This window comes from Bufo gargarizans, chromosome 6, assembly GCF_014858855.1.
Source record: "Bufo gargarizans isolate SCDJY-AF-19 chromosome 6, ASM1485885v1, whole genome shotgun sequence".
NCBI classification, from domain to species: domain Eukaryota; kingdom Metazoa; phylum Chordata; class Amphibia; order Anura; family Bufonidae; genus Bufo; species Bufo gargarizans.
The window spans coordinates 260,320,576-260,343,671 of NC_058085.1; the positions used below are offsets into that span (position 1 = coordinate 260,320,576).

A 23,096-nucleotide genomic window follows, 5' to 3' on the forward strand; every position below is an offset into this window, starting at 1 on the left:
GCATCTCCACAATGTCCCATGGAAGTGTGCAGCTCTCCATCTCCCAAACACTGGAGCGGAAGAGGAAGTACCCCCCTACCCACCCGCGATCCCTGGCCCTGAATGCTAGCATTTCAAAATTACTGGCCTTTGAAATGCTGTCATTCCGTCTGGTGGAGACGGAGAGTTTTAAAAGCATTATGGCGGTGGCTGTCCCACAGTACGTCGTGCTTAGCCGCCAGTACTTTTCCAGGCGAGACATCCCTTCCCTGCACAACCAAGTGGGGGGCAAAATCAGGTGTGCACTGCGCATGTCCTTCCACCACCGAGGATTGCAGGGCGCTTCAGTTTGCCTCCTGTTGCTTCCTCCTCCTACTCCGCTTCCTCATCCTCTGCCGCCTCCTCATCCGGTCAACGTAACACCTTTACCACCAACTTTTGCAGAGTCAGGGGTAAACGACAGCAGGCAGTTTTAAAATTCATCTGTTTGGGGGACAAATCCCACACCACACAGGAGCTGTGGACAGGCATGGAACAACAGACCGATGAGTGGTTGGTGCCAGTGAGCCTCAAGCCCGGCCTAGTGGTGTGCGATAATGGGAGAAATCTCGTAGCAGCTCTGGGCCTAGCCGTTTTGACGCACATCCCTTGCCTGGTGCATGTGCTGAATTTGGTGGTGCAGAGGTTCCTTAAACATTACCCCGGTATGTCAAAGCTGCTGCAGAAAGTGCGGGCCGTCTGTGCACGCTTTCAAAGTTCTCACCCTGCTGCTGCTCGCCTGTCAGTGCTGCAGCGTAACTTCGGCCTTCCCGCTCACCGCCTCATATGTGATGTGCCCACAAGGTGGAACTCCACCTTGCACATGCTGGCCAGACTGTGCGAGCCGCAGCAGGCCATAGTGGAGTTTCAGCTGCAGCACGCACGGGTGAGTCGCACTGCGGAACAGCACCACTTCACCACCAATGACTGGGCCTCCATGCGAGACCTGTGTGCCTTGTTGCGCTGTTTCGAATACTCCACCAACATGGCCAGTGCCGATGACGCTGTTATCAGCATTACAATACCACTTCTATGTCTCCTTGAGAAAACACTGAGGGCGATGATGGAAGAGGATGTGGCACAGGAGGAGGAGGGATCATTTCATAAGGTTTCAGGCCAGTCATTCACAAGTGGCTCCGAGGGTGGGCTCCTGCACCCACAAACGCCAGGTACACAATTGTCCAGCCAGGGCACAGTTCTGGAGGATGACGAGGTAGACGATGAGGAGATGGAGTAGGAGGAACCGTGTTCACAGCAGGGTGGCACCCAAACCAGCTCATGGCCATCACTGGTGCGTGGCTGGGGGGGATACAGAGGACACAGACAATACACCTCCCACAGAGGACAGCTTTTCGTTGCCTCTGGGCAGCCTAGCACACATCAGTGATTACATGCTGCAGTGTCTCCGCAACGACCACCGAGTTGCCCACATTCTAACTTGTGCTGATTACTGGGTGGCCACGCTGCTGGATCCCGTTACAAGGACAAAGTCCCGTCCTTAATTCCGTCACTGGAGCGTGATTGTAAGATGCGCGAGTACAAGCGCACGCTGGTAGACGCGCTGCTGGTGGCATTCCCACCTGACAGCGGGGGCACAGTGGAAGCACAAGGCGAAGGCATAGGAGGAGGAAGAGGTTGCCAACGCAGCTGGGGCACCACCAGCACCTCAGAAGGCAGGGTTAGCATGGACGAAATGTGGAAAAGTTTTGTCAGCACGCCACAACAACCAGCACCACCAGCTGATATGGAACGTCTTAGCAGGAGGCAGCATTTCATGGTGGAGCAGTATGTGCACACGCCTACACGTACTGAATGACGGGTCTGCCCCTTCAACTTCTGGGTCTCCAAATTGGGCACATGGCCTGAGCTTGCCCTTTACACCTTGGAGGTGCTGGCCTGCCCTGCAGTCAGTGTATTGTCTGAACGTTTGTTTAGCACGGCAGGGGGCGTCATGACAGACAAGCGCAGCCGCCTGTCCACAGCCAATGTGGACAAGCTCACGTTCATTAAAATGAACCAGGCATGAATCTCACAGGACTTGTCCGTACCTTGTGCAGAATAGACCTGTATACCGGCCTTACCCAGCCATTGTTATACTACAGCGCAATTGCTCATTGTTGTATTTTTTATATTTCCCACTCTTTTGGGGTGTACCCTAATTTTAAAAAATATATATAAATATTAAAACCAAAAATCAGTGTTGGCTACCTCGTCCTCCTCCACCTCCACTGCTATGTCCACCGCCTCCTCAACCTCCTAGTCCATATGGACCTCCACCTCATACATCAAAATTATTATTTTTTTATTTGTACGTATTTTATTTTATGTAATTTCACTAATTTGTCTGTTACATTTTCGGGTGAAATTCACTAATTTTTGGCTATGATATACCCCTGCATTACCTAGTAGACAGGTTCATAAATTTCACAAATTTTTCAGTTACATTCTTGGGTGACATTTTACAATTTTTGCTGTGAATAAACCCCTGCTCTGCATAGGTGACAGGAACCGCAATTTTTTAAAATCATCTGTTCCATTGGTGGGTGACATTAACCCATTTCTGGCGATGAAAAACCCCTGCTCTGCATAGGTCACAGGGACTTAAATTTCTAAAATTCATCTTTAATTGGCCCTTTCATTCGATCCTTCTGCTTTAATAATTCGTCCCACATTTCAGCTTGATCACATTGCAGCCATTGACCTCCCTTGGATGTGTTCTCCCTTTCTCACACTCCCTCTCCGGCGTGGAACCCTGATTTGCCGCTAACCATGATCACCATGGTAGGTGCAGAAAAGAACATCGAAAGTTGATAGAGCAGATATCCAATTGGATCGTGGACGTCACGGGGACGTGCGACATGGTGGAGCAGTATGTGTGCACACGCCTTCATGAACTGACTGATGGTTCTGCCCCCTTCAACTTCTGGGTCTACAAATTGGGCACATGGCCTGAGCTTGCACTTTATGCCATGGAGGTGCTAGCCTGCCCTGCAGCCAGTTTATTGTCTGAATGTGTTTTTAGCACGGCTGGAGGGGGTTATCACAGGTTATATTTCCCAATGTTTTGGGGTGTGCCCTAATTTAAACAATAAAAAATAAAACAAAAAACCAGTGTTGGCTACCACTTCCACCTACACCGCCTCCTCAACCTCCTACTCCATATGGACCTCGTCCTCCTAGATCAAGATTATTATTTTTTATTTTTATGTATTATGTTATTTAAAGTCATTTCTCTGTCCACATTTGTTTGCAGAGCACTTGCCATGCTCTTAACCACATTTTGCTGCCATTTGCAGCCCTCTAGCCCGTTCTATGACTTATTTTACAGCCATTTTAGTGCTCAAAAGTTCGGGTCCCCATTGACTTCAATGGGGTTCGGGGTCAAGTTCGGGTCCCAAACTTTTTTGTGAAGTTCGGCCGTACCCATCGAACCCGAACATCCAGACGTCCGCTCAACTCTATTAAGGATAAGAAATAGACTGAGCAGCAGCACGAGTCTCATGAGACAGGATTTTCATTCCGGACTTTCCCCAGACTCCAATCAGCAAAGCAGTACTGCTTTTTCTGTCTAAAAAAAAACCGGATCTCTGACAGAAATGGCTCAAACGGATGTCAAATGTACATAACTGATGCACAGGATCCGTATTTTTATTTATTACATTTTTTTTAAAGGATCCTGATGGTTCACAAGAACGGAAAAATGACAGTGATGTGAAGTCCCCCTAACAAAGCTAGAACCAGCCCTTTACCGCACATGGATCCAGAGATCGCCACTAGGGATGAGAGAATCGACGTCGGAGGAAACATCCGAAGTCTATTCGCATAAAACTTTGTTTCAATACTGTATGGAGCGAGCACGCCATACAATATTAGAATGTATTGGCTCCGATGAGCCGAAGTTATTACTTTGTGAAGTCTTGCGAGACTTCACATAACTTCAGAAATTGATTTATACTGTAAAAAAACATTTCCCGAACTCGGGTTTGGTTCCAAATGGTACCTTGGAACCGAACCTGAGTTCGGGAAATGTTTTTTTACAGTATAAATCAATTTCCGAAGTTATTAGGCAACGTCTTGAGAGACTTCGCAAAGTAATAGCTTTGGCTCATCGTACAGAATGGAAACCAAGTTTTATGCGAATCGACTTCGGAGGTTTTATCCGAAGTCGATTCACTCATCCCTAATCGTCACTTTCCAAATTGCTCTGCTAGGTTATCTTCAGCGGGGCAGCTCAGGGGGCATGCCCTTTCTGCTGCAGCGCTCTCCCTGAAACTACCACAGCATATAACGGAACATATAGCTGGCGGCAGTTGAAGATTTAAACTGAGCACGTTCAACCAGCTCAGTGATGGGCAAACTGCGGCTCTCCAGCTGTTGTAAAACTACAACTCCCACCATGACCTGCTGTAGGCTGATAGCTGTAGGCAGACTGGGCATACTGGGAGTGGTAGTTTTACAACAGCTGGAGGGCCGCAGTTTGCCCATCCCTGAACCAGCTCAATGAGACGGATAAAAATAAAATAAAAAATCAGGAAAAGAACAAACAGCAGGAGGCGCTATACAGATACATTTTATTGAATAACTCAGTAGCGATACGAAATTTTTTATTAAATGCAATTACAAAACTATTCAGATCCAGGTACTGGTTTCAAAGATGTAGAATATGTTTCATAACCCAACACGTTATAGAGGAGTGCCCCCCTTAACTAGAGTAGTTAGTGATTACAAAGAGCGTCTCTACCACATTGAGATGAATGGGCACTGAGTAATCTATCATTTCCCCCATGATGGCGGCGCAGAGAAATTGATCGCTTCCTGCCAGGTTTCTGTAAGGCTTCAGCATAAGGTTACTAACAGTGACCCTTCTAACAAGTAGATACAATCCAAAGTGGAGAAACCCTTTAAAATCAGGGATTATCAGGTGAGATGTGTCAATGGATCCTTTTAATTTCTACCTAATTTAGGCCAGCTTTACGCACGCATAATATGTATGACGCTTACGTGAAATTGGCTCTGTAAACACGGCCCAATATTTAGTACCATAGACAGGATCAGATCCCATGTTCTGGGATCAGAAACGCTAAAGGGGTTCTTCACTATTATTTAACTGATGCACAGTGTGCAAGCACCCTCACTATGTCTCGGAGCTTGCACCAATCAGCCTGACACGCCATGTTAAGACTCATACACTGTGCTGCACATTTTGATTGCCATCATTGACAATACAAGGGCAGATTTAAAATCAAACCTTAATCCTGGCTGTGGCTCCCCGCAAGCTCTGTTTTACTTTGAATAGGGAAAGTAAATGTAAAAATAAAATATAATAGCAAAGCAAAATAGTTATGCAAACTGTTTAAGGAAAGCTAGGCAAACGTGTAAAAAAAAAAAAAAAAGTCAAGTCAATGCAATTTCCTTGACTGTATTGTCCACAAATGTGCCAGGGGCAGCACAGAAGTGGTTTATGGCACTATCCAGGTTGGAACTAAGTTTCCTATAGCGCAAAAATATGGAATTTCTTCCAACTCTAAGGCCCCTTTCACACGGGCGAGTATTCCGCGCGGGTGCGATGCGTGAGTTGAACGCATTGCACCCGCACTGAATCAAGAACCATTCATTTCTATGGGGCTGTTCACATGAGCGGTGATTTTCACGCATCACTTGTGCGTTGCGTGAAAATCGCAACAAGCTCTATTTTGTGCGTTTTTTTAACGCAGCGCAGGCCCCATAGAAGTGAATGGGGCTGCGTGAAAATCGCAAGCATCCGCAAGCCATCGCGGATGCGGTGCGATTTTCACGCACGGTTGCTAGGAGACGATCGGGATGGAGACCCGATCTTTATTATTTTCCCTTATAACATGGTTATAAGGGAAAATAATAGCATACAGAATGCATAGTACAATAGCGCTGGAGGGGTTAAAAAATAAAATAAAAAAATATTAACTCACCTTATTCCACTTGCTCGTGCAGCCCGGCATCTCTTCTGTGCTGTGTACAGGAAAAGGACCTGTGGTGACGTCACTCCGGTCATCACATGATCTTTTACCAGAGTGACATCACCACAGGTCCTTTTCCTGTACACAGAAGAGAAGCCAGGCTGCGCGAGCAAGTGGATTAAGGAGAGTAAAAAAAAATATTTTTAACCCCTCCAGCCCTATTTTACTATGCATTCTGTATTCAGAATGCTATTATTTTCCCTTATAACCATGTTATAAGGGAAAATAATACAATCCACACAACACCGATCCCAAGCCCGAACTTCTGTGAAGAAGTTCGGGTTTGGGAACCAAACATGCCGATTTTTCTCACGCACGTGCAAAACGCATTACAATGTTTTGCACTCGCACGAAAAAAAACAAATCGCACATGTTCCCGCAATGCACCCGCACCTTTTCCCGCAATGCCCGTGTGAAAGGGGCCTAAGGCAATCATAACTCAGAACCAGTTCAAATTACTTCCATATGGTACCAAGAACAAACCTTCCTGAGTCACTGTCAAAATAGTAGTCACTTTTGGGTGGCGAGAACAAGGCAATATGGCACTCTGAGCGATACAACACCTTCTATTAGGAGTGTGAAAGGACCTGGAGGCTACATTTTACTTCCTTTCTTCAATTTCCATTTGTTCACCGGTTTCATTTTTGTTTGTTGCATTTGCCAACATGCATTCACCCCCCCCCCCCCCCCCCCCAAAAAAAAAAGTTAAAAAGTAAAAATAAAATATATAATTCCCACCAAAATCAATATCTCTACAGTTTGGTACAGCAGTCTTTTCTGAAAAAAAAATAAAAAATATATAATTTTTTTTTCTTTTTTATTGCTTTAAGCCTCATGCAGATGTCCGTGGAACACGGCCCATGAGATACTGGACTGGCATTGCAGGAGCGCACGGTGTCAAAGCAATGTGTTCCACGTACGTCTGCATGAGGCTTTACAGTTGGGACTGATTGTCGGAACTAACAATGCAAAAGGATGAAATCCACAGTAAAATTTGCCAATTTTCTGCAAAAAATATATAAAAAAAAAAATCTGCAGTGCTAACAGTAGCAGAAGGCGTCACGCGGTGTGTAGCTAGCTAGGGCTGACTTATGCTTTCCAATGCAGACTGTGCAGCAATCCGGCACTACAGGTGCAATACATTTCCCAACCAGGTTTTTGCAGCTAAAATATATATATCAGCTGCTCCACAGCAGACTCTGCACACGTGGCCACCCCCTTGTAGTCAGGCGTCACCGTCACTTCCCACTTTATAATGCTGGTCATTTTCCAGGACTCATGAACACAGAGCCATGTGCAGGATACTTCACATGGAAGTATAAAGACTTCATTTAAGGTTCCAAGGTTGGGGCCAGGACTATGTGAAAAACACTGAATATAGAACATGCTGCTTTTTTCAACAAAAAAAAAAAAAAAAGGCTCATGTGCACAGACCCATTGAAATGAATGGGTCAGGATTCGGTGCGGGTGCCATGCGTTCACGTCACGCATTACACCCGCGTGGAAAACTCACTCGTGTGAAAGGGGGCCTAAAAGCAGAGTGCACAACATTTCTGCAACAAGGGGCACCTGGTCAGATTAGACCCTCACTACAATACCCGTGCATTTCACAACTCCCATAGGCTACAATGGAGAGGGTTTTCCCGGCCATCTGTTGATTCTGTTGCCTTCTCTGTGCAAAACCAATCTGCCGTAAAAGTCGTACGCAGGTGAAAATGGATACACCATGTTTAACTAGGATGGTCCTCAGTCTGATTACTGCCACAGATCCTCCCAAGGATTATCCTATTCAATGGAGGCAAACCACAGTGATGTCATAGTGACACCAAATGTTTTGATCGGTTGGGGTCTAAATGCTAAGACCCTCACCATTTGCTGGAACAATGAAATAGGACTCACTTAGTGTCTCCTTGCTGAGGTAAGGGGGGGGGGGGGTAATAGAGGGACAATGTGAGCACTTATCTCCTCATTCTAGCAATTGGTGAAGGTTGTACTCTGACCCCTACCAATCAAAACCTTTAGTAGGTTGCTATGACGCATCAGTTAAATTAAAACAGACACTTAATGCAGCCAACGTACTTCAGACTGGTCATGAAAAACCTGATAGAGGTCAGACTCAACTAGTGGATCAGATCAAGCGCAAAACAGAGTGCACTTCTGTAAGGCTAGTTTTTCACTAGTGTTAAAATCTTACGGCAGAGGAACAGCCTGCCGGAGTTTATCGTATTCGGTAGGGTTGAGCGAAGAGAGCTTAGGATGCTTAATCCGAAGTAGCTTATAATGTTTGGGCTCCTATGAGCTGAAGTAAGTTATTCACGAAGTCGCGCGCAACTTTGTTGAATAACTTCGGTAGTGGATTTTTTAAGTGGAAAACCACTTTAAAACCGAACGCAGTTTCAGTTCCAACTAGTGCATCAGAACTGAAGCAGAGTTTGGGTTAAAGTGGTTTTCCACTACAAAAATTAACGTCTAAAAAAGTTATTCAACAAAGTCACACACGACTTTGTGAATAACTTTGGCTCATCGGAGCCCATACATTCTAATACTGCATGGAGATGAATCTCCGTACAGTATTCCGATTTGAACAATGCGCGACTGTGGATTAAGAATCGCTCAACCCTAGTATTCGGCACAGCACAGTCTGAGGTAATTGATTGTGCCCATTACTCCCCCTCCAAAATCAGCTGATTACCTTATGTGTATTGTCAGCTTTGAGATGTAGTATACAGTCAGTGTAGACACTGCAGTAATGACAAAACTTTCATGAGAAAAAGCCATCCCAAAAATTTATTCAAAAGGAGAGAAAAAAAATAAAAATAAATTCATAGTAATACATTCAGTAGATGCCATAACACTACATACTCCTAAAAGGCATACATTCACATTGCAGAAACTTGGCACTGGAATGCCTTTTGTAACAAACTTTTCAATGTAAACAGGAACTATTGTGTTCAAGATTTTTCTAGTCCATTATGAAAGGCACAAAATGGCAATGGTCTGAAGCAACAAGCTAACGTGCAATTGATTTTTTTTTGGTATTTTTGCAGAGTTTTGGGCCTTTCAAAAAAAAAAAAAAAAAAAAAAAAAAAAGTACAACTCTTGTTCATGTTGCATGTAGGATTCAAGTCTTTATATTTACATACATACACATACTCCCCATACAGTAGATGAATAGGAAGAGCTGTAACACGACAGAAGTACATTTCAGTGCTTGGAGAGTTTCCAGTACCAGTTAGGTTTACAGTAGAATTTCAGATTTCAGAGAGCACGAGGAGGAAGAGTAGGGGGGGGGGGGGGAAATAAAATAATGAGGTAGATAACTTAAAAAAAAAAAAAATAAGGTTCTTACAGAAACTATAGTAACAGATGGTCATCAGAAAGCTGACTAAAGGTAATACTGCTCATCAGTAAAGACAACACTTAAAGCTCATTGAAGAAGCCATTGTCACGCGTGTAAAGAAGTTCTCAGTGGTCTTATCCCAGAAAGGCCACTGGAAAACCCTATTGGAAATACTGGAACAGGCAGACGATTTCAGATGCAGGAGGAGAGTCCTCCGTGCACATTTACTTTGGAGTAAAACCTACATTCAAGACTTCAAAAAACATCTACTTTTAAAAAATAAAGGATGGCAGATATTCCAGAAGATGTACCCACGGGTAGTCTTAACACAGAAGGGGAGGACTGTTCTCACACTAAGTTTTTAATGCAACTTTCAGGTAAACGAGTCTCATGGGGCGGATAACAAGTCATTTCAGTCTTACGGATGCATCTTCCCTACTCCAGTAGCGGCCAGCCTTCAGAGGTGCTCCAAGTCATTCTACAGTAAGAAAATCCAACTAGAGGACAAATGCAGCAGTTCCCAGCCATCTGATTACAGGTTAACGCCCACGCATTTTGGCATCATGGCACGATTTTCTACTAGTTCACGGCTATATTCTCCGACATGAAGTGAATGAACTGGTGTTGTGGTGCACTCTGCAGTCTTTTCTTCCATCTCAGACAAGCTTTGACCCACATTAGACTGAGAGACCTCAAGGTTTGAGATGGTGGCCGTGCTGATGATGGGAGCGCCCCCATTACTGACAGGTAATGCAGGAATGGCGCCACTCTGGATCACAGAGATCTCATTAGTCTTCATGGCCAGGCCATTACTAAGAGCTGTAGCGTACTGACTCCATAGCGCTGGATCTATGTTGACGGCTGAAGGAACAAGATACTTCGGAAAAATCTCAGCCACTTTCTTTGTATCATTTCCCAAGATAGGCATTTGGTTGTCCAGGGAGAGTCTCCGTCCTCGGCGTGCAGAGTTATTCCACATGTGCGTTCCCACATGTACCTAGGGAAGGAAGAGAGAAGGTCAGTGCCATCACAGAAAGTCTCTAAAGTCTAGTTTCACAGAGAGAAGCGCTAATCTAATCAAGACATTGGAAGACATGGCATGCAGGGGGTTCCTATAAAATTGACATTTCGATCTGATTCTGGCCATAGTATTTATAGGATATGAGGGGCAAGGAATTACCCGACTTAGGTCTCATGCACACACCCTTATCTACTTTTTATGGATATCTCAGTGACCTATTCATTTCTATGGGGCCCAGGCACACATTGGTATTTTTGCGGCTAACCCTCAACCTAGAGAACAGGTCCTGTTCTTGGCTATATTGTGGACAGGAATAGCCCCTTTTATTTACTAAGAAAAAATAAGGGACGCACATAATGTATAGAGGACAAAGTTTTAGTTTAGGTCAAAAAGACAACTATTACAGAAGAGTAATATATTTTACATGATTTTTTTTCTTCTCTAAAATAAGAGTTAAACATGATTTTTGCTGGCAGATTCTACCAATTTCTGCAAACCTTTAATAAGCTTACAAAAAGGGAAAGGCAAGGTATTTAATGAATTTTTTTTGGAACATAAAACCATCATTTGGATTGATTCATTTTTACCGGTAGAAAAAATAAAAATAAAATTACCTTTAGGTTTCCCTTTGTTGTAAAAGCCCGGCCACAAATTGTGCAAGCGAAAGGTTTTTCCCCAGTATGGGTTCTTTCATGTATCTGTAGCGCACTTGCAGAGGAAAAGTTCTTATTACATGTAAGGCATAAATGCTGCTTTGCTGTTCGGCGCTGTGGGGCAATTAGAGGCATTATGGCGGGTGACAGAGTTGGTGGGGTGATGAACTGTGCAGTGCCTATAACCCGATTTGCTGGCATTTCCACTTTTATAAGCGTTGGGGGTGGACCAATGTACACAGTTGAACTCCTACCTGCAGAACAACGAATACTTGTTAAACACGTGCCAACTTAAACACCTTACTGTGTGCACAGAGCAATCTCCCACAAGACAGCCCAAAAATGCTCTTTAAAAAAAACAGGAAGGTGCTACATTAATCAGGAAAAGGTCTCTAAAATCCACTTACAGACATAAGTATAAATTATATATCTCACACAAGTCATAGCCACTAATTATGTAATCTTCTGACGAAACCTAACATTAAAGTGAAGAATACTTACCGAAGTCTCCATTATGTAGCAGCCCTGGTTCTTCTTTGATTTTCCGGACCAGGTTACCATTTGTTAGGTCGAGGGCACCATCATCCTCTGTGTTCATGGAGCAGTGTTCAGACTGCTCTGCCTTACTGGACACACTCAGCATATCATGGCCGTTAAATAAAGGTGGTGACTTCGATGGAAGGCTGTCATCTTGGCTGTTAGCTGGTGAAAACCCTCTAGGCTCTGACTGTGTGGGACTTTTACCGTTAGTATATTCTTGGTCACCAACTGAGCAGGAATCATTGGTCAGGCCTTCACTTTCCACCGACCCATTGTCCATAGATTTTACACTGTTTTGCCTTTGTAAGTTAAGGGCCGGAGATATGCGATTCTCCTGTGAGACAAGCTCAGCAAGCTGTGACGGCGACTCTGCCTGGGTCTCACTTTGTGGTGTCTGTGGCTTAGAACCCAAAGGACCATCTCCAAGCTCAGAATCTTCTTCCATATCAATATCATCAATGTCATCTGTAAAGCAGTTTACATCTCCATTCTTCTCATCGTTCATAGATGAATCAATGTCAACATCCTCACAAGAATCTTCAGAAACTGGCGTGTTTGGAATCTGACCACCCATATGCATTCGGATGTGCTGCTGCAAAACCACCGCATTAGTAAACTTCTTTTGGCAGATGGGGCACGAGTGCTGCACTTTTGATGGAGTGTTTGCACGGTGGACTCCATAGTGGGTCTTGAGGTTGCTTTTGGTAGAAAAGGCACGTCCACAGATTTTGCATTTAAATGGTCTCTCGCCAGTGTGGGTGCGGTAATGCATTTTAAGGGAGCTTGGACAGCTGAGAATTCTGTGACATATCAAGCACTCGTTTGGGTCAGAACCAGTCTTATCAATGTTCTCAACCAGCTGCTGGAGCTTGCTCGTTTCAGACCCTTGCTCGCTTGAGCCACTAGCAGAAGGAGAATTTAGACTCTGATCAGTGCCAGATTCATGGCCAACTACTCCAGACACAGATTCACTTTCACTGCCTGGAGATGGCTTGGACTGCAGATTTATGGGGATAGAGGCTACTGATGAGTCACCTGTACTAGCCACATTTGTCATAGTTAACCCAGAACTAGGAAGACTAGTCACTAAAGGTTTTGGGTCTATGATCACATTAGATTCGTCCATCGGGACAGACATTCCATATGGAATTCCAGTAGTCGTTGGGACATTGTCCAGATGCTCAGGAACAGGATAAGGATTCATTCTGATGTGTGGATACTTATCTCTATGCCGCTGGAAGTGAACCTTTAGGTTTCCTTTCGTAGTAAATCTGTTGCCACAAATGTTGCACTTATATGGTCTCTCACCTGTGTGGGAGCGCAAGTGGATTTGCAGCGCGCTGTCATTGCCAAATACTTTGCCACAAAACTTACATTTATGCCTGAAGAACGGATCCTCACCATTAGACTTCACTTCAGAGGTCACTGCACCTGGAAACCTAATCTTCAGTTTGTTTGCGGGGTCAGTCATGCTGAGTGGATTCTGGAATATTACAGTTCCTGGAGAATGAGGTAGGACAGGGTTTGGAAATCGTGAAATGGAAGTAGGAATTCCCCTGTTGACCTGAGGCTTTATTAGTTGGCTTGAAACGGCAATTGGCACAGCGCCGGATGCTGCCACAGGTATGGTGGTATGAGGTAGTTTGGATTGTTTAATAGTCTCAAGTGTCAAGTTCTGTGTTCCAGCCTTCTGTCCAATTAGAGCAACGGCAGCCGAAAGCTGCTGAGACAAATGGGCCCCCAAGGCTTTTAGTGGATCCGTGGCTGCAGCTATGGAAGGATGCAAGGAGTTAGGAGCCATCATTGCAATCTGAATGCGAATTTGCTCAGTAAGCTGGATCTGCTGGAGTTGCTGCTGCTGCAGGCATACTAGCTGCTCGAGAATCATCGGAATGGCGTTGGGGTTGCTCACTGGATTAGAGATGCCCTCTGATGCGTGTTGATTAACAGCCACTTTAGTGGTATTGATACTTTGCAAAGTCACATTAGTGTTGGAGATGGTTGTTTTAGGCAGGTAGCCAAATCCATTAGTCTTGTGAGCTGGCTGAGAAGCTGTTTTATTGGCAGAGTCCACTTTTCCGTCCATCTTCTCTGCTAACACAGTGGAGCCCTTTGCAAGTCCTTCCTGTTTGGCTTTGATCTCAGCTGGCTTGGCACCTCCAGAAGGTTCTTCAGAGTAGACTCCGGGTGTACCCTCGCCGTCGCTCATGATCAGGACTGGAGAATTTTTTGTGCAGTTCTTTTTATGCTCTAAAAACTCTGACTGATCGAAGAACTCGGCGCAGCACTTCTCGCAGACACGTGTCTCTTCCATCCTGCAGCGCTTCACGCTTCTTTCTCCATCTGTATTGCTCGGACTTTCTTGAGCTTCAGCTAAAATAAAAAAAAGATAAGACAAATGAGCGGCCATGAACATTGGTTACATCACTCCATGTAGATTACATTACCATACACACAAAGCAACAATCACAAAACTGCATTTTATTAGCACTAACTGTATCCTGTAAACCAGGAGGACATGGTCCTATTAAGTCCTTGACAAACAATGCTGTTAACATTCATGGGAATAAACTATCATTGAACCCAATACCATAAGCTAGGCTAGAATATATTTACACACTTTCCATCCAACCCCCCCCCCCCCCCCCATTAGTCTGATGTGCGCAGCTTCCAGTAATGAAACCATTCTGACGTCAAAGGCACCAACACCCCTCCCCACAAAGACTTCATCATTCTCAATAGTCTATCCTTCTAGGGGGGGGGGGGTTACCATTACTGACAACCAACACATTGCCTTGGTCAAAGGCCAAAAACTAAGTCACCATGCTGCCTAGTACCATAATTCAGCTCCTATTAGTCACTTGCTGAGAAGATCTTCAAAAACAACAACCTTTGGATCTCATCACCTGTTAAAAAGCGCATGGGCGGTTGCCTGTAGAGTACCAAGACAAACTTTTAAGAACTAGGGATCCAACCCACCACACAACATAAGTCTGCATGTTCTATTCACTCTCATAGGAGTCCCATAATAAAGCCCATCCTCATTTTAATTGCATGGACACTGAAGCACTTTCCTTCATGGATCCATACGTGTGCCTCACAACTCTCTGCATCCCATGAATGGTGTATGACCTCTTCATGGATTTATGGAAGAATATTTAACACTAAAGCAAACTCCAGCACAACATTCAGAATGATGTGTGGTAGGCTTAACCAGGCTGTGGAGCTGGTAGATTAAGATGTGATGAGCCTGAGGGCCCCCTCATTTCACCACAGTAGACTGGTTAAACTAATCATACGCAAGCCATTTCTGAAGTAGTCACGGTATGGAAGAACAGAGGGGTCAGAAGTTTGGTTTATGGACCCCACAGCTCTGGAAGTACATACTTTATGGTCACAGTTAGCAGAGCATTGCTCGTTAGACATCACCATGTTGGACTGTACAAGTGCTTAAGCTTTTTGTAAAGGTCTCGCTTAATACAAGCCCCCTCAGTGTTAATACATCAGACCAAGGAATATTCATGAAGGGTGGCGGGCACATGGCTTTTGTCACCCATCAGGCACTGTAACATTTGGCTACACAGCAAAATTCTAGCCATGGCCAGCCGTTAAATAATGGTGCACATGGGTGGGGGGAGGGCCTTTTCATTAATGATAAAAGCAGAGATCCAGAAAGTTCATCTGTTTTGCCATCTCTCCACCCCTGAATTTGTGGAATGTTATCTCTCAGCATCTAGTTATCCAATAAGTTAGAAGAATGCAGTGAAGTCAGCAGGGGTTTAGATTAAAATCACCAACAAATGGATTTCAGAGAAGGGGGGAAAAATAATCCAATGCTATTGTTAATTATGCTAATGTATTTACAGAATAGGGGGCTTTCAGAAACTCCATCAAGACGCAGGGTCCATTTACACAGGTAGTTCCACTTCCTGAAACCAGCGCTGGTCCGTGCTCGTTTAAGGGGCATTTCACACAGTTGGATTATCACAATAACGTTCAGAACATGACGGTTCCTACAACCCTTTGTCTCTATTAGGGTAGGGCTACACAGGCACGCGACACAAAAAACACGAAAACTTGTCTGCAAATAGTTCTGGGATTTGCTGTGAAAAACACAGCCAAGTCGCGTGCAATTAATCAATGGCGTGAAAGGCGCGTGCAACATGCAACACAAAATCCATGTCGCGTGTTGCATGGCGATGCCATTGACCTACATTACATAAAGCCATAGCCTTACAAGCGAGCGCACACCCACATCAGCTTTAGGTCTTCCTAAGGGATCATGCACAGGACCGCAACTATTCTGTGGTCCGCAAAAAAAAATACAGACGATGTCTGTACTGCATCAGTTTTTTTGCAGACCCGATGTAACAATGCCTACCCTTGTCCGCAAAACAGACAAGAATATTCAAATTTTTGCGGAACGGCCATGCGGAAGTACGGAAACCGGATGTACACGGGAGTCATTTCCGTCTTTTTTTTTTTTTGGGCTGACCCATTGAAATGAATGGCTTGGCATACGGGACGCAGAAAAAAAAAAAAAAACACGGTACGTTTATGCGCATGAGCCCTAATAGACGTCAACAAAACTAATCAGCTCTTCAGTCCATGCGCACAACGCTGGAGTCTCTGCGCCGATATCCACATGGGCTGCTTGCAAACTTTGCTTCGTGGGTCTAAACACGGACTTGCCCAGATCTCACCCTTTGCATTGGAAATCCGTACAAACAGTTTCAAAATCCACATAGTAGGTCAACCTCCATGTAGAAAGCGTCACCGAGATTCGGAAAATCCAATCTACCCTAGCTGGTACTGTATTACGCTGCAGATTTACTGCACGAAGAGCTGCGCAATCTACGCGCAATACATACTGTGTGCATGTAGCCCTGTACTAGGCAATCATCCATTGCCGCAGGTATATAAACAGAAGAAAAAAAAAATTATAATAAATGCCACCTAAAGCAACAAGGAGCAAAAACACAGAAACAAACCTCAGCTGTAAGAAGTCCCAACAAGGACAGGCACTTCCACAAAGCTAGTCCTCTCGGGCCCCATCCACAAGCAGTCCTGAAGACACAAACCCTGCTGCCAAGGTCAATTGCAGGAACCCTAATTGTAAGCCTGACATCAGCTTACCACCCACAGTAGGCGGCAAAGGTTACAGAAGCAAGTCCGTCACAAGCACAGGGGGCATGGGGACGACCACCGCTACAAGAAAGATTAGGTTTACACAGACGAGGACAGGCCCCCCAAAAAATGGAGTTAATATAGATAAGTGGGTCAACGACCTGTAGTCAACAATATATAGAAACAACAAGTACCTTCATCCCATTGGGGGGGTCTTACACTGGACATGTGCTGTACCTCCAGTATTGGGGGGGGGGGGGGGGGGGGCGCGCTCCTACAGAATCGCAGCAATAAACACATTTATTGTGGGGGGGGGGGGGCGCTCTGGATAGAAAGCAGAGTGATCGATGGCGATTTCCAATAACAGAGCATAAAATAAAAGCCACTTGTGACCTTCCTTTGTGACAAATGCCGACGTACAATACGTAGTATTGTCTCTACAGAGCACCCCCTGCAGATTTCCTGAACTGGTAATTGCTCACCAGGAAAGGGTAAAAGAGCTGCCCATTGTTCTCCCAGGAGGGTCCAATAGAGGGATTCATCTGAAGATTTAAAAAAAAAAAAAAGAAAAGTGACAAATTCTTCAGCTAAAAAGAGGTCCCATGGACTCCCCCCCACAGCCTGTGGTTCACAGTGGGACTGTCATAGCCAGCACTCACCGGCAGGGGGCGCCGGAGGATAACGCTAGGGAATCACCTTCACGTCCGAGCATTGCCAAACGTGAGCGTTCTCCGCTCTGCAGGCGCGACATACGGACAGATGTGAGCACTTACCGAGCGGTCAGTACCGGGAGACACAACCGCACGGAAGGTGGCCACAAAACTAACTATAAGCCCCTTAGTGGGGCCTCATGGCTACAGGTTTCAGGTGCCAACCGCACCACCATCCCACGCACAGAGGGAAGCGGTCCTGACCCATTTATGGAGCACTGACCTTTAGACGAGCATTCAGACAGGTTAAAAACTACACCGCGAACGCATTGTAAACCCATACCTGCCCAGAAGTCCCTCAAAAGCGACCCAAAAGTTAGTTCATGGCTGTAGTAACGTGAAAAAAAATCGCCCTAAACTCCGAGGTCCCCGTCGGGATAAAGCAGGTGCGAGAGGTACCGCGGCAGGCAGCTCCTACAACTTGCTACAAATGGTACATTCCACCGTCCGGCAGCGACAAGACCGTACGAAGTTGCGGATGCTATAGGGGGGGGGAGAGACTGGCGGCCGCTGGAGCAGGGACGGAGCCCGGGGAGAGTGTCTGCCGCCGGGGGTCCCGAGTCCTGAAGTCACCGGGCAGAGCTCGTGTACTCACCGCACGCCTCCAGGAGCTGCTGCCCCTCTGAGTTGAGGTGCTGGGGGTTTGCCTGCTTGCGCCTCGACATGGTCCGTGCATCAGGAGCCAAACAGTGCCAATTATTCCCTCCTCACAACAAATTCCAAGAGTCGGGTAATTACCCCCCTTCAGGTGGAAATGCGCATGTCGCTGTAATTATGATTATCAATAATGCATTGCGATTTATCATGGGTTCCTGACAGCTGATTGGCCTGAGTCCAAAAAACTCACAGATTATTCAAATAAGGGCTATTGATCAGAAAGGGGCGTGAGGCAGGCTGGGAAATGTAGTCTGCTGCCTGCTGCCCATGCTTCTGACTGCAACAAAACATCAACTTTTTTTTTTTCTTTCTTTCCATCACAAGACCCCTCCCCCCCCAATCACCAGAAATGCTGTATAATTCCAAGTCAACACAATGGGGATGGGTGGTTTGCAAGTGAAAGAAAGAAAAAAAAAAGTTGTTTGCAAATGAATGAGAATAAGCCTGGTGATAGGAGAGAGGTATTATTGGCACATGGGGACTGTACATGGTGGGGGAGCCATTTGCATGAGCACCAGCTACAATCTCCTTCATCACAAGTCACTTTATCAAGTTTTTTGTTGAGTTGATTATTAAAAAAGAAAAAAACTAAAAAAGAGATTTTGACAAGCAAATGAACGTCCCAAAAGTAATTTACTTCTGAAGTTTTCCAAACAGGAAGGGAAGCGTTTGCCTGATTATGATAAGGGGTATGTTCACATGGAGTTTGTTTTCCGTGCTGAAAAAAAAACTGATGTGGAATCCCCTTTCTTTTTTTTTTTCATTTCAATGCTCTTTTTCATGTCTCGTTTTTTATCCTGCCCCATTACAGTCGGAACTCTGGGAGCAAATTCCGTCCAAGATTTTTTTTTTTTTTTACGTTTTTTAAAAACCACAAGCAAAAAAAAATCAAGAATTAGAACTCATGCACGTGGATCCGCCAAACACGGATACCAACCGCATGCGTTCCGCATTTCATGGAACTGAAGGTCTGGCCCTCAATAGACCAGTCCTATCCTTGTCTGGGATACGGAGAAGAATAGGACAGGTTCTATTGTTTAAAAAAGAAAAAAAAATTTTTTTTGCGGGGTTGTGGAATGGAGGTACAGATGTGCTGCCCACATCTTTTTGGGGCCCATTAAAGTCCACATTCGACTTCATGGCAGTCTGGGCTGCATCCGAGCCGCAAAAAATGCGCCCCGGATGCGGACCCAAACAAGGTTTGTGTGCATGAGGCCTTAACAAGAGGTTTCCTCATTGAATCTGGAATTTGCACCAAAATCCATGTCAATAAGCTCAGTGTGAACATACCCTACTAGTAAGGGCGCATTTACACGGATGCTGCCCGAGTGCGTGCCACAATTTGCGTAACAGAACGGGCAGCCCATTATAGAAAGGCCCATTATTGTCTTTCATTGTAGACAAGAATAGGACATGCTCTATATTTCTTGTAGGGCCTCATATTTTTTTTAATGAATGGGTCCGCACCCGTTCCGCAATGGACCCATTCATATGGTCGTGTGAATGAGCCCTTACTGAGACCATTTAAAGGGGCCAGTATGGAAAAGGGAGACAAGAACTTGCCCCCCCCCCCAAAACACAAACAAAACATTGCCTTATAGGGGTGCCTTTTTGTTGCAGAAAATTTTCTACGAGTGAAAATCAGTTCCGTTCTTCTGAATCAGAGTGTATTCACACGGCCGTTTCCGTTTTGTTCACCGCTAGGGTTTCCGGGTCCGTGCGGCTGTATATTCCAGATCTCGCACCCAGTGAAGTCAGTGGGTCTGCACCGTGATGCAGGGTGTTCACAGGTGGTGTCTGTGTTTTGGGGATCTGCAGTTTGCAAAATGGACACAGCTGCGTGAATACTCCCTGGCGGGAAGCAGATGGTTCTCTGCGAGCTCAGATTAACGGAATGGGTATTCAGTGGCAAAATTTGTCTGCACCAAAATCTGCCACGTGTGAAGACAGCATGACACCCTAGCATAGGTAACTGTCCACGTCCTCAGGTGACACGTAGCTTCTGAAAAGGGCAAAGGGTCCAATTTTTATTTTCACGGTTTACCTGGCACAGTGTAGCGCCACTTTCATGCGGCGGTATTTGGAAGGCAAAACAGAAAAGGTGCAGTTCTTTCTATAAGGCCTCATGTGCATGACCCTATTTGTGGTCTGTCTTCAATCCGCATTTTTTTGTGGATCGCACACGGACCCCTTCATTTCTATGGGTCCACAAAATAAAACAGACAGCACACAGATGTCGATCAAATGATAGAACCTGACTTATTCTCGTACATTTTTCGGGCAAGAATACGCTTTTTTACAGTAGGCCCCGTGGAAATGGCGGGACGCACACAGAGCGCATCCCTATTTTACGGATACAGATACGGTTGCGTGCAGGAGGCCTAAGGGTGGGTGCACACAGCAGTGTCATTGATGTAGATTTTTGTGCTTTCATTTTTGCTGAGTTTCTGAACCAGAAATCTGCATGTGTTACTAGGTTTTGACGCGGATTTGCCCCAGTTGTCAACATTTGCATTGCAAAAGGCGAATTCTGCAGGAAAATCCACACAAACAATTGACATGCTGCAGATCTCACCATCCGCACCGCAGGTCAATTTCCACGCTGAAAATTTCTGCACCAAGTAGATGAGATTTCCCATGTACTCAACTGGTACCGTATTAAGATGCGGATTTTCCGCATGAGAATCCACGTGTAATGCGCGTTGTGTGCCTGTCACCTTAGGGTGGGTTCACAAAAAATACGTTCGTGCGCATGAGGCCTTAGGCTAAGGCTAAACAGCAACACGTGTCACACGTAATGATCATTAGTGGGGTCACATTACAACCAAAAATCCAGCACGGATGGTTGAAGAGGCCGTGGTGCTCCGGTGAGTGCTGTGGCCTCTTATTCGGTTACGTAGCTTTGGCGCAGCTCAGTCCTATTCAAGTAAATATGGCTGAGTTGCGATACCAAGCACAGCCATTATCAAACGGTAAGCTCATTGGCCCCCTCAAACAGCTGATAGGTAGGGGTGCCAGGAGTCGGACCCCCGCTGTTCTGATGTTAATGACCTACCTGAGGAAAGGTCATCAATATTAACCCCTTTATAACAGTTTATGGGGAAACTAATATTGAATCACTGCAGGACCATTTTATTTTATATATTAGCTGGGCACAGTACACAGAATGTAATCACTCCTATCAGCCCTGTCCTAACAGCCGCTCTCCTGTTCAGATTTTACCATATATGACTAATATCAGCAAAACGACAATATTATAGGAAGCTTATTGGTAGACTAGGGGGTCTGGATCTGGCTGCTTTCTGGCATGAGTACCAGGTTTCGGCTGGATCAGGGGCAGACTGGAAACTTAAAATGGTCCTGAAAAAAAACCTAAAAGTGGGCCCATTTTGTCGGGAGGTCCCAGCAGAACTATATACCACAATATATTGTCCCAAAAGTGGTCCCCATCAGTAGATTTATTTTATGCACTTATATAGCGCTACTGTATTCTGCAATGCTTTACAGCATCAAGTTGTCCCCAATGGGGCTCACAATCTAAGGTCCCTATCAGTATGCCTTTGGAGTGTGGGAGGAAACCGGAGTACCCGGAGGAAGCCCACGCAAACACGGAAAGAACATACAAACTCAATGCAGATGTCTTTGATCAGATTCAAACCTAGAACCTCAGCGCTGCAAGGCAACAGTAGATGCCATTTTCTGTCCTACACCTCCAGTTGTCTCTGATTTAAGATATGGAGCAGAGGGCTTAGGATGAGGGTTGAATTGAGGAGGGAATATGTGGTCGCTGACTCTCACAGCGTTAATTACTGCTGGGAACTCATTATGTACCCAGTCAGTGGCAGAGAGGAGGGCTTGGGTGGCGCCCTGGGAAATTTCCCTGTAAGGTCTATGGCCAATCCGCCTCTGGGCTGGATATGTTTACCGGTGGTACAAATAGTTTTCTGGATGTCCTTCTTATTGTGGAGGTCTATACCTGTAAACCTAGACTAATCAAGCTGACCATAGCAGGTTACCATTGCACATTATAGGCTCCATTGTGACCTTGGTCGCAAGACACCAAGATGGCAAGGATCACATTGCAACATCACAGTTGTGAATATGGTTGTGTCACTACAGGATATGTGACTCAACCTTCAATATGACAGTCGCTGGGAGCTCCTGGCGCATCCGTTAAATGGACCCATAGGAACCCATTACATCTTTTTTTTTTTTTTTTTAACATAGGTGCCTATGGGGGGACAGATGGCACTCTGTGGCATCCTTTATGGCCCAAAGCTTCCCCATCACATTAGGTGAAAAGAGCCTAATAGGTGTTGCAAAACCTGAAACTTAAACAACTCACAACCAAATGGCCCCCTAGAAAAGCCATATTTTACAGTGTAAATGTGCACACACATTAGCTCTGGTTCTCATTATTCTCATTACATATTATTTTATATATTTTTTAACTGTTTTGCTGCTTATTTTACACTGTAAATGTGCATACTCATCAACTCTTTCTATTTATTCTCATACGTAATATTTTATATTTTTTATGTACCGTATTTCTTTTTAACATTTTACTTTTTATTTTACACTGAAAATGTTCACACACATCAGCTCTGGTTCTCATATGTGTTATGTTAGATTTTTTAAATATTTTTTTCTAATGTTTTGCTTCTTATTTTCTCACTGTAAAAGGGCACACACCTACACGCACATTTCATTTATAGACAGCATTTCTGAACATTTTTATGTTGCAAACTTTTCCCATCCCCAGCTTTCAGGATCATGTGTAATTCAGAGACTCTGCACAGCATGATCGACCCTTTCTAAATACCTGATCGAAATTCGAATTGGCACAATGTAGAAAAATGCCCAATTCATTTGGCATTTTTAAAGGACAATGAGAAGTTTCTTTAGGTGTGTGCTCAGCTGCACATAGAAATTTGCTGCAATTTGCGTATGAAAGCCAAGTGATTTCCAGAGCAGAAGAACTCCTAGGCCTCATGTACATGGCCGTATCATGTATCATGATGTCCATAAGAAAGGATG

General features: G+C 45.0%; 1 protein-coding gene across 1 annotated transcript; it reads right to left on the reverse strand.

Annotated features, from left to right (window-relative positions):
* Positions 1-9,318: 9,318 nt before the first annotated feature.
* Positions 9,319-18,093, reverse strand: SALL4 (spalt like transcription factor 4). The gene is given in 5 exon segments (XM_044297968.1): positions 9,319-9,985; positions 9,987-10,348; positions 10,987-11,279; positions 11,527-13,938; positions 17,998-18,093. Coding segments are annotated over 5 exon segments (3,192 nt in total). The 5' UTR covers positions 18,068-18,093; the 3' UTR covers positions 9,319-9,930.
* Positions 18,094-23,096: the final 5,003 nt, after the last annotated feature.